At 44.4% G+C, this 12,500-nt stretch overlaps 1 protein-coding gene across 1 annotated transcript in view; it reads right to left on the bottom strand.

Moving 5' to 3' along the window:
• The window catches only part of dync2h1 (dynein cytoplasmic 2 heavy chain 1), a 346,171-nt gene that overhangs the window by 284,297 nt on the left and 49,374 nt on the right, over positions 1-12,500 (bottom strand). The window contains exons 33-35 of the mRNA XM_063205480.1: positions 11,396-11,549; positions 2,652-2,857; positions 73-255 (exon numbers count right to left, since the gene is read on the bottom strand). Of these exons, the coding sequence (XP_063061550.1) occupies positions 73-255; positions 2,652-2,857; positions 11,396-11,549 (543 nt within the window). The remainder of the gene's footprint in view (positions 1-72; positions 256-2,651; positions 2,858-11,395; positions 11,550-12,500) is intronic.

Below are 12,500 nucleotides of genomic sequence, written 5' to 3'. Positions count from 1 at the left end.
ATATGTGCCGTCAGGTAGGTTTACTAGGCTACACTACTGTATTACAAGATGAGGGCACGTTCGTTCATTCACCTCGTCACAGTTGAAGACCAGCACCTGCCGGCCGAACAGGCCCCCCAGGGCCTTGACTGACTCGGTTTTGCCGGTGCCGGCGGGTCCGTAGGGGTTTCCCCCCAAGCCCATCTTCATGGCCTGGGTCAGCGTCAGATAGCACTTATCTGTCAGGGGCGTGTGCACCAGCTTGGCAGCATTCCCCTGTGGAGAGGAGAGGAGAGGAGAGGAGAGGAGAGGAGAGGAGAGGAGAGGAGAGAAAGGGAGAAAGGGAGAAAGGGAGAAAGGGAGAAAAAGAGGATAGAGAAGAAGAGAGGGAGAAAGAGAGGAGAGGAGAGAAAAGATTAAAGGAGGAGAAGAGGAGAGAAAGAGAGAGTGGGGGAAGGTTGGTTGAGGTAGACAGAGATTGACAGAATGAAAAAAGGATGAAAATTAGAGGATAAGATGAGGGAAAAAGAGTGTGGAAAAGAGGTTTAGCAACGGCAAAATGAGAAAGATAAAAAAAATATACATAGAACACAGCAGCCAAAGAAGGAGAACATGTGATGAAGGAGGGGTGGGGGAGGCAAAATAGATAAAGGGAGATTGATAAAAAAGAAGAGAGGCTTCGAGTGTGGTCCAGCCTGCAGATCCGCAGCCAAAACCACTGCAGGGGCTCCCAAATTATCCATGAGTCTGTAGCACCATCTACTGGACATAAGGTGAACTGCATACAGATCATACAACCTTCTAGTACTCCACTGCAATGTCACAATCACTGCCCTCAATGCTATCTTGCATTTTTTTAATTAACAGCTTCCACACCATATACGTTGCAGAGGTATATTACATTAATTATACTGTATAGCAAGTTACATTACAGCATTATTTATGGCACAGAAAAAGACGCTGATCAGTTGAGGGTGACTTGCAGTAATAATAATCAACTGTCTGATAAGTGCATTAAATTACACAATGAGCTCATCAATCATCACTCATCAACTGACTGAGATTAATCTCTCTTGGCCCAGACACCTGCTCTCTCTCCTTCAGGTCTCACTCTGACCTCTGCTTTTCTTTTGTAAACCTCACAGCAGGTGCAGGGTCAAAAGGTTAAGTTGGGTTAGGTTTGTTGATTAGTCTCCTGGGAGACATTTGTCAAGAGCAGAGAGTAGTAGTGACAGAGTTGTGAAAAGAGTGTAACATACAGCACACACCTCAAGAAAGAAGAAAGACACACATAGTAGAAAGACACAAACATGCTGCTAGTGTATGCAGTGCATGTGTGTATTTCATGCTCTCATGCTTTCAAGATAATAATATCAAACATAAAGACAAAAATGGCGAGTAGGCCTCGGCTCATATGGCTAGGTCACTGTACGGTTATGCTGAGGAGCCGGGTTCGATTCCAGCATGAGGTCATTTCTCAATCCTTCTCCATCTCTCTCTCCCACAACTATTTCCGGTCATCTCTTTACTGTCACTGTCAATTAAAGGCATACAAAGCCGAAAAGCAAAAAAAAAGAAAAAGAGTTTTCATAAGCTAACTACCGTAATGGACTTTCCTTTTTCCTGCTCAATGCCCAATGTTAGTTTGTGTCCTAAAGTAGTTGCTTCACATCACATCCTGCAAGTAAGTAGGTAAGAAGGGTTGTAAAGAAAGGAAAAGGTGCTACACATGGTCGTCCATGAGGACCCAGGTTCAAATCCGGCCTTGGACATGTCTGGTCCCTACCCCATCTCTCTTTCTCATTCTCCTCATGCCATTCTCTCCACTGTCCAATCACCAATAAAGACACAAAAAGTGTTTGTTTTTTTAAACCTTTAAGAGTGTGGGTTTTTGAGCATTCTACAAAAAGAATGCGTTCTATAACAATGCAAGATTCTACAATTCCATATTTTATTGAATGACGCCCAGAATTCTATAGAACTTTCACTGCCCGAACATTCCCGTCACACCGGTGTGACGGTACACTCTTAAAGGTTTTAAAAGGGAAGTTGCAGTACCTCGTACTCGTATGTGTCCCTACCCCCATCTCTCTCTCTATGCCATACTCCATTCAGTGTCGGCAGAATTACACACCGGGCCCCACGACAACACGCTGAAAGGGCCATAGGTAGCCTGGCTCTCACGCAGACCCTTCGTGCTTCGTGCATCTTCGTTAAACTTTGTGAGCTCGCACGAGGGTCTGGAAATCTTAGACGAGCCCGAACGGAATCAGATATTTCACAGCCTGTCCAATCTGAATCGCGGGGCGAGATCCCGGGGCGGGGTATATACAAATCAGTGGTTGAAGTAGTACGTGATTCAAAAAAAGCCATGTGAATTCTCCAATAAGGTTCCCGCTGTTTTAAACACACCCGTGCCTTTACAGAGCTAAGCGATAGTCAATGTTCCAGATGGTTGGTAACAACCATCGCGTGAGAACCAGGTTACCCCATAGGGCCTTCAAAGCTCATAATAGGGCCCCCACCACCATCAATACAAGAGGGTGGCCCAGGGTCAAATGCCCTGCTTGCCCTCCCTATAGCTCCGCCCCTGTCTCAATTTTCCTATCACCAATAAAGACACAAAAAGCCCTTTTTAAAAAAAAGAAGGATTGGAAGGGGAGTTGTGGTACCTGGTACTCGTAGGTGTACTGAAACTCTGCGTCCACCATCTGGATGCAGCAGCGGCGGTCCTGCCGCAGGTAGAAGCGCAGCTGCTTCTTCCAGGCCCAGCAGTCGGTGCTGTGGGCCTGCTCCTGTGTCAGCGTCTTCACCACCTCGATGTTGTGGATGATGTCCAGGATCAGGGCCTTCAGCTTCAGCTGCAGCACGCTCGAGTCTGCAACGTCAGGAGGGAGGTCAAAGGTCACCGTTAAGGAGAGGGTGCGCTCGCAAAACCGCCGCTCTAAACTTTGAAACTGTTTGTAAATTCCAGAGCAAGTCATTTGCTTACTGAGAGGGAATGGATTTTTTTTTTTCAAACATTAGCATAATTCGTTTTCAGAGCAGAGTAAATTACAAACGTAGCCTTAGTAACAGTAGGTTGTGTTTGAGATGTTTACTACACATTGCACTTGACAGGGAGGAGTTACACTGGTTCACTTTGTTTTTGCCCATAGCACCATACAATATTAATCCGTCTGTGGGACACTGTACAGTCAGCAGCAGATAGTGTACAACCAAGTTCAAACTGAAAACGTTCAGATCAATAAAAACTAGGGGTGGGCATAGATTATTTTTTTTAATCTAGATTAATCTCACTGTAATTATGAAATTAATCTAGATTAATCTAGATTAATCTATATCAAAATGGCTCATTCAGAATAGGCACGCTAGTGAAATAATGCCGAAAAAAAACCTTGGGGTTTCTTAAGAAAGATGGCACATTAGATCAGAGCTCATCTCTTTTTTCCAAAATGCATCTCATCTTGAAAAAATGGTCATGTTGATACTTGGTGATGAAAAAAATCACTGCAATATTTGTAAAGTGTGTCAAATATGTTAGGAAGCATTTACAGTTATAAGATACTGAAATTTCAGAATGAACAGCGCTATAAGTTGTATAGGCGAATAGACCCTACAGATAAATCTATCAAACAATTAGGCTATTTAAACAAAATGACCTCAACAATTCAGCATTTCTAATGGGCAGAGAGAGAGAGAGAGAGAGAGAGAGAGAGAGAGAGAGAGAATCTGCCACTGACTGTTAAAAAGAGCAGCCGCTCCTTTAAGAGAGGGAGGAGCTCTGCGCACAGCAGCCCACAGCTCCAGGCTGGATTTCTAGAACCTACAGCACTGGCCTTTGGGGACCCGACAGTTGTTCTCAGAGTTAGAATTCTCGAGGAGTAACAACTTGAAATGAATTCAGTTTGCAAAAAAAAAAAAAAAACTCAAGCGCGGCAACCGCGAGGTTTATTATTACCGTCTGTTGTATCTCAATAGTCGCAAATGCGTGATCGCAACACAATTACACAAACATTCAGCGAGAGTACATATTGACAGTTTCAGTTTTACAATCTTCAAAATGCATATCACACGGAATGTTTTGCAATTATGGCACAGGCAAGATTTCTGGAAGTTGTTCATGTGGTCCATGCAATGTTTATGTGTTCCATGCAATGCGTGAGGAAATGTAGGCTATGTCGGGCTGGTAGGCTACTCACACAATGTCTCCCTATGCTTCACCTCAAACAATAACGTCTCTTTAGTCTACCATTTATGAAAAACACTCAAACAACACCTACCACGGCAGAGAGATTAATGTTTTCAGCATGCAAACCCTGTTCATATTTAGGTCTGCTGATAGCAACAGGTGGAGAGGAGAAGCGACTGGAGCGCAGTCTGAAAGCGTCTGTCAATCAAGCGCTATGGTGACGTGCATACCCAAACTCCAAACCCATATTTTGAGTATAGATTAACGTGCGATATTTTCTTTATCGCGCGATAAGAGTCTCACATTGTCGCAGCACGTTAACGCCGATAACGGCCCACCACTAATAAAAACAAAACAAACCTTAGAGCTATGGGGTGTGGATCAGTAGGGTGGAGATCAATTTCATATTGAGCCATAAAACAGTAATTCTGATCGGCATGACTTTTTGGTCATTTTTTGCATCTTTGCATCTTTCACTACAAAACCAATATGGAGTGCCAGAGTAAGTTGAGAGGAAGCCAAATTCACAAGCATTCACAGCAAGTCAGTACAATCAATCCACAATTCATTAGTTAATCAGACAAATCGCTCTCTTAATTCAGATCCAGTGTCAAGGCATCAATCAGTTGCCTCACAAGTACTTCTCTGCTGAGAAATGAATTAGTTATGTATAAATTAGCCATTCACTTAATGCTTCAATTCTTCTGACACACCATCACTTTGGCCTAATACCAGTCTGCACATTTATCATCATACACGCGCTCTTTCAATTGTTCCAACCGCTTTCTCCATCTGCTAATTAACTGATTAATCAATTAGGAAACACGAAAATACGTCTTAACAGTCCAACGGTCGACTAAGTAATCAGGGAGGCTTTGTGTGCGCCTTTTCCCGACTGAAAGAATAACAGGCTCCATAAATAAGTAAATAAATAGATAAATAAATAGATAAATAAATAAATAAATAAATAAATAAATAAATAGATAAATAAATAGATAAATAAATAAATAAATAAATAAATAAATAGCGGATCAGCAGAAGCAGTTGTTGTGGCGTGCGATGCCATAAACGCATGCTTGATGATCACTTGAGTCATCGCATTTTGCGTTTCCTCTGCTTGCAACAGAACTGATGCGTCTGTCTCTCAGCTCGCTGACAAAAAAAAACGAACGACGGGAACAAGGGAAGAAAGAGAGGGAGACGAACGAGGGAAAGACTGAGTAGAGCGAGGCAAAGCCAAGCGGAGCTCCGTTCAATTAAGACGCCGCGCCGGAGGAAGTGCATCATTAGAGCGAGGGAATAAATGAGAGGTGGAAAAGACGGAGCGAGAGAATGTCAGGCACAGAACCAAGAGATGGAGGAGTAAAGAGAGAGGGATGAATGAGGGAGGGAGACAGAAAAAGGCACAGAGGCAGAGAGAGAAGAGTAGAGAAAGAGGCTCAGAGGGAGGGATGGAGGGAGAGAAGTGCAGAATAAGAGAGAGGGGGATAAAGGAAGGGAGACATGGAGAAGGAGAGAGAGAACGTGAGAGTGAGGGAGAGAGAGAGAAAGAGACAGACAGACAGACAAACAGACAGACAGACAGACAGACAGAGAAAGACAGACAGAGCCAGAGATATGTATAGGAAGAGAGACAGAGACAGATACGTATATCGAAAGAGAGACAGATACAGAGAGACAGAGACGGAGAGACAGAGAAAGAGTAGTCTTGCGCCTAATAACTCCTAGCTTGCCTTGCCGAGAGAATAAGGGAAAGGCTGTGACTAATCGTCTCCTAAATCTTCTTTTCTGCCTTTACTTCCAGTTCCATCATAATGGAGTTTCGGTGAATCAGAGAGGAGCTTTTAGAGCAACGCCAGCCGTTTGCTCAGCCTTTCATTAAGCCCAGTGTCATTTGATTAGCTAGACAATTACTTTGCACCGCTGCTACCGCTGAAATATTTCACCTCCAGCATGTTTGTGGAGATATGGGGGGGGGTAGGAGGGGAACAAGGGATGAAGATGGAGGGATGAGGGGGAGGGGGAGAAGAGAAGAGGGGGGGGTGGTGTTTGGGATCGGCGTCAGCACCTGTTTGGTATTTACGTCACGTGGCCCCGATTTAAAGTAATACCATCAGACTATCATCCCAAATGCTCCAGCCCCTGGAGGCTAGGCAGGCACTTGACAGGCCATCACTTGTGAATAAATACTGTCATACATATTTGCACACATACATGCAGACACACACACAAACACACACAAACACACACACACACACACACACACACACACACACACACACACACACACATTGCAGGCCCTAGGACACTAGGACTGACAATCGCTTAAGAATACACTATGCATTCTGTCATAAATATGTAGACACAGACACACACACACACACAGAAACACACACAGACACACACACACACACACACACACACACACACACACACACACACACACACACACACACACACACACACACACACACACACACACTAATGGAAGTCAGCCAGTGACTTTAAGTAATATCTTCAGGCCATCATATCGAATGCTCTTGCAACAGAAGCATGTACATATACAAGGACAGGCAATCATTTAATACAATACACAGTACAGTTTGTCATACATATCTACATACACGCACACATGCATGTGTATACGTGCACACACAGGCGCGCGCACACACACACACACACGCACGCAGGCACGCACACACACACACACACACACACACAGACAGACACACACACAGACACACACACACACACACACACACACACACACACACACACACACACACACACACACACACACACACACACACGCACACACACAAGGCCATGACTAAAGTAATAGCATTGGGCTATCATCAGCAATGTCTTTGCCACAGGGCCCTGTGCATATACTAGACAGGTAATCTATTCCATGCATTCTCTCATACATATGTACTCCACAGTGCACACACAAACACATGCACACCTGGAAGCACACATACTGGAGCAATGCATAGAGACGCACGCATGCACGCGCACACAAACACACGCGCGCGCGCGCACACACAAACACACGCACACACACACACACACACGCTCACGCACGCACACACAAACACACGCACACGCACACACACGCACACACACAAGCCACCCCTAACTTTCCACATTTCTTCATTTCTTTCCATCCATCCAATCCATCTCCCTTTACTTCCATCCTCCTTCATCCACTTTACTTGTACACACACACACACACACACACACACACACACACACACACACACACACACACACACACACACACACACACACACACACACGCATGCTCGCACGCACACACACACACACACTCGCACGCACAAACACACCCACATTGATGCACAGAAAACCCTTAGGCCCAAATCTGTGTGCACAGAAACATACGGAATGGACAGCACAGCAAAGCAGTATGTACAGCAAAAGTGTGCGTACACACACACGTACACACACACACACACACACAGACACACACACAGACACACACACACACACACACACACACAGACACACACACAGACACACACACACACACACAGAGTCCTACCCGGGTACACTGACAGCACCTAACTTAATAAATCCATGATCAGCCATCCAGCTCCTGTGTTTTACAGGCGTTTACACAAGCCAAGCCAAGTCACCGTTGAGAAAACTGCTGATAAAGTATACTGCAGCAGATGGCCTTATAAAACACCACTCTTTTATTAGGGGGTCCTTAAACGCACCTTAATATGGTTCTGGGACTTGGAGAGAGCGTCAAATGGGGCTGAGAGAAATTATACACCAGAATTATACACAGAGTAACACATGCTGAGTACAGTAAAAACTTTCATCATACACGTTTTTTTTTGGTTGGGTGGGTAATAATAGAAAATGGCGGTGCCGTGTCGATATGAGCTATGCTATCCACCGAGCCGAACTACCGAGCCATTGGGACCGGGGGTATAGCAGGGTTACAACAGGTTTCCTCAAGTAAAACTCAAAGCTTTTTGAGGTTTTTTTAATATATCCTTTCAAAATGTTTGAATTCTATGCTTTAAAGGCTTTTTAAGATCCCACCCCATTTTTGACCAATGAGAGGGCACGGCACCACAAGACACAAACTTAACCAATATTGTTCATAAAGGGGGCATCAGTGAGGTATGGTGCCCAGATGCACCACATTGGCTTAATGTTATCCTGCCCATTGGTAGCTGATCAACAAAGCAGCCCATCTCTGCCCTACCGTGGCTTATATGGTAGGGCACTCGTCTACTACGCGGCCGACCCAGGTTCGATTCCCGGCCCGGGTCCTTTGCCAGCCCTTCCTCATCTCTCTCTCCCAATTCGATTGCTGTCTCTACTTCACTGTCCTGTCTGAGAAAAAAAAACAGCAAATACTTTAAAATACTTTTAAAAAAAGCAGCCCCATCTCAACAGAACGACCCCAAGCTACCTGGCCACATTACCTGTTGTCCCTCCATTATGCAGCAGCCTATTGTATTCTCTGCCTATTTTCCAGCCCTGGGTGTTTTCATCAGGACTCAATCACGCGCCAGTAGGCCTTTCATCAGTAGCAGCAGGAGTGGCAGCAGGAGCAGCGGTAGTGCATAGACCGGATGGACAGGGTAGCAGGTGGCACTTTTAGAGCATTTCCACAATGATGCCCCCCCATAAATACAAAAAATGTGCAAGTGTGTAGTAATCATGCGCATGGACAGATGGATGGATGGACACACACACACACACACACACACACACACACACACACACACACACACACACACACACACACACACACACACACACACACACACACACAGGACAAAGGGGTGCAGACACTCAGGCACACATACAGTAGACACTAGGGGTGGGCGGTATGGCCAAAAATGTATACCTCGGTATAATTTTAGTCACGGTATATATCACGGTATATATCACGGTATTGTACATTTGTTTAAAATTGAAGCGTTGCAAAATGAAAAAAAAAAAACACATTTTTTTTAACCTTTGCATTTGATTTTTTGAAATTACGCAATGTCCTTTCATATATGTGTGAATTCTTGCCATTACATTTTTTAAAAACAAGCAAAAACTAGCCTATGTAAAATGCATTTTACAATGCAATGCAATGCTACCCAATAGAACACTGTCAATTTCACCAAGTGTCGAAGGGGTTAAACTACGGTAGAGAGGGGGAAACGGGAGGGGTGTCAAACTGAACACATTGAGAGTAAATAGAACTGGACGTGGATTGTATCAACTACATCTTTCATTTCACCTTTTTTTCTATTTCTGGAGTTGTTTATGGTAATTTTGAAATGTGTGCTTGCCTCTGTGATTATGCCAAGCATAATAGTTTAAGCTGTCATTGTTAAAGTTAAGAAAAACGAACTTTCACATGAGGCAGTTAGCAATGCATTGCAGAACTAACACAGATACTCTAAGGAAGACTTCTTATAAGGGCTGTGGAACTAATGCATTTGAATGGCAATGGCAGCTTTCACTGCACCAGCGGTTAGCGTGCTAACGTTAGCGAAATCGCTAATGCCACATTCTAAACAGTGAACAGTCATTTTAGTTACTAACACCCAATCAGATATCATGAATGATATTATCTCAACTGGAAACAGTAACATACAGCTGTTATGGCTGGCGCAATGTGTTAAATGTAAGGCAACCAATGTTAGCACATTAAGCACATTTATTTTCTCAGACACCAGCATAGACATGAATGACTTGGGCTGTTAGCTAGTTAGCTTGCATTTCGTGCCCAGTAAATTGTGGAGTCCAGAATCGAAATGTGTTGCCATCACATACCATTTCAAACAATAGTTCACTACACTAACCATACATTTTACACTTGAAGCTTATTCAAAGGAAATGATTGTGCTGTTTCTCTACAACCACATTGCTACAACTTGAGGCAGTCAGTCGGGTGGATGTTCAAAACGTTGTCTATACTGCCATCTGCAGGATGCAATGCGCTATATCACGGTAGAACGGTATGGCCAAAATCCATACCTTGATGGAAAAAATACCTTTTACGATAGTATACCGTCCATACCGCCCACTCCTAGCAGACACACAAAAGCATACTATAACGCCTTTGTGGATCGTCAACGCACAAATGTACGTATATGGACATATTCATTTACTTTAAAGACCATGTATCAATGTGATTAACTGTAAATAAGGAAACCCCTAAAAGATAAATAAAGGTGCATTCACACAAAAAATTGCAGCTGCTAGGCAAGTGTAGCAGGTGTTTCAGACAAGGTGGCCTGCACACAGCTTTGGTCCAGAAAACAACCATTTTACTCCAAAACTATGAAGAACGCAAAAGCAGTTCAATTTCACTCTCAAGTGAGTTTTAGTGATGTAATTTGTAATAACTACTGCTACCAATCCCAAAATTGGTCTCGCAATGGTGGAGAACGGTGAAGAAAAAAAGATTGATTCTGACAGTGATCCAAAAACCGAAACCAAAATCTGATCAATTCTTACTTGCAGAGGTATTAATCATTTATTTTGAGCAGGCCAATACCACTATGTCTTCTTACTAAACCCGTGCACACACTTGCGTTAAGGTTATTCATAGCAATGTGTAGAATGTAGTACGCGTTGTCAAACACACCCCACCCACATACAAAAACACACCCATGCTGCCGTGTGTGTCCTCTGCACTGGCCTTCAGGCTGGTGTAGAGCTCCAGCTTGGCCATCCAAGTGTCCTCCGTGCTGCTCTCCACTACAGTGTAGTGTTCCAGCTTGGCAATGTGCTAATACACACACACACTCTCTCTCTCTCTCTCTCTCTCTCTCTCTCTCTCTCTCTCTCTCTCTCTCTCTCTCTCTCTCTCTCTCTCTCTCTCTCTCTCTCTCTCTCTCTCTCTCTCCTCTCTCTCTCTCTCTCTCTCTCTCTCTCTCTCTCTCTCTCTCTCTCTCACACACACACACACACACACACACACACACACACACACACAAACACACACACACACACACTCACTCCTCCTCCTCCTCCTCCTCCTCACCTGTGCTGCCATGAGTGTCCTCAGTGATGGTGTCCACTGCAGTATAATGCTCCAGCTTGGCCATGTGTTCTCTCTCTCTCTCTCTCTCTCTCTCTCTCTCTCTCTCTCTCTCTCTGTCTCTCTCTCTCTCTCTCTCTCTCTCTCTCTCTCTCTCTCTCTCTCTCTCTCTCTCTTCTCCTCCTCCTCCTCCTCACCTGTGCTGCCGTGAGTGTCCTCAGTGCTGGTGTCCACTGCAGTATAATGCTCCAGCTTGGCCATGAGCTCCAGCTCCAGCTGGTGTAGCCCCTGCTGCTTGAGGGCCTTCTCCACCTCCTCCGTGAACTGGATCTGTTCTGCCACACACAGGATCTAACACACACACACATATTACATTACATTACATTACATTACACACACACTACATTACATTACACAGACACACATTACATTACACACACACACACACACACACACACACACACACACATACACACACACACTATGTTACATTACACACACACACACACACACACACACACACACACACACACACACACACACACACACACACACCTTACATTTAGCTGATGCTTTCATCCAAAGCAACTACTTACAGATACTACAGGGTATTGGTTAAAGGTGCCGGTATGCTTGCTGCAAGATACGCGAGCGCGTGCATGATTCGTTCATGAACGCGTTAACATGAGTATTTAATGTCAATTTCGCGCGCGTTGGACACGGCAGCCAAATGCGTGCGTCAGGTGCAATAGGCTATCTTCAAACTCGCTGGGGGCGATCGTAAGATAGACTGCGCAGTTCCACGCGTGTGCTTGATATGAAAACGACAATGGCAGCAACTTTTAAGAGCGTCTCATTGAGTTTGTCCGCCAGTATTTTGCGTCTTGGTCAACTGCTTTTGAAGCAAGCATGTGATGCCGGTTGCTCGCGGTGACGCGCATAATTTACAGCTTGCAGCAAGCATACCAGCACCTTAAGGCCCCTGGAACAGTGTGGGGATAAGGCACTTCAGTCATGGAGGGAGGAAGGGATTGGTATGGGTGGGGATTGATCCCGCCACATGATGGAATTCTAGGCTATCTATGCAGATTCTGGTAAACGGGACGGACTTGTGAAACTTGTGAAAATGTGATTTGCTACGTTTACATGACGATTTCAGTTAAATTTACTTTGATCTTTAATTTAATTCAGAATTAAGGTGTTTACTTGTAGACGTTTTCAAAGCGGAATTAAGCATTATTCAGAATTAAATGGAGTTAATTCGGAATTAAAACGGCCATGTAAATGTATTGACTGTGTCTG

Source organism: Engraulis encrasicolus, chromosome 8, assembly GCF_034702125.1.
Source record: "Engraulis encrasicolus isolate BLACKSEA-1 chromosome 8, IST_EnEncr_1.0, whole genome shotgun sequence".
Classification (NCBI taxonomy): domain Eukaryota; kingdom Metazoa; phylum Chordata; class Actinopteri; order Clupeiformes; family Engraulidae; genus Engraulis; species Engraulis encrasicolus.
Note: the sequence above shows the minus strand (reverse complement) of the source record. Positions and strands in the feature narration are given on the sequence as shown.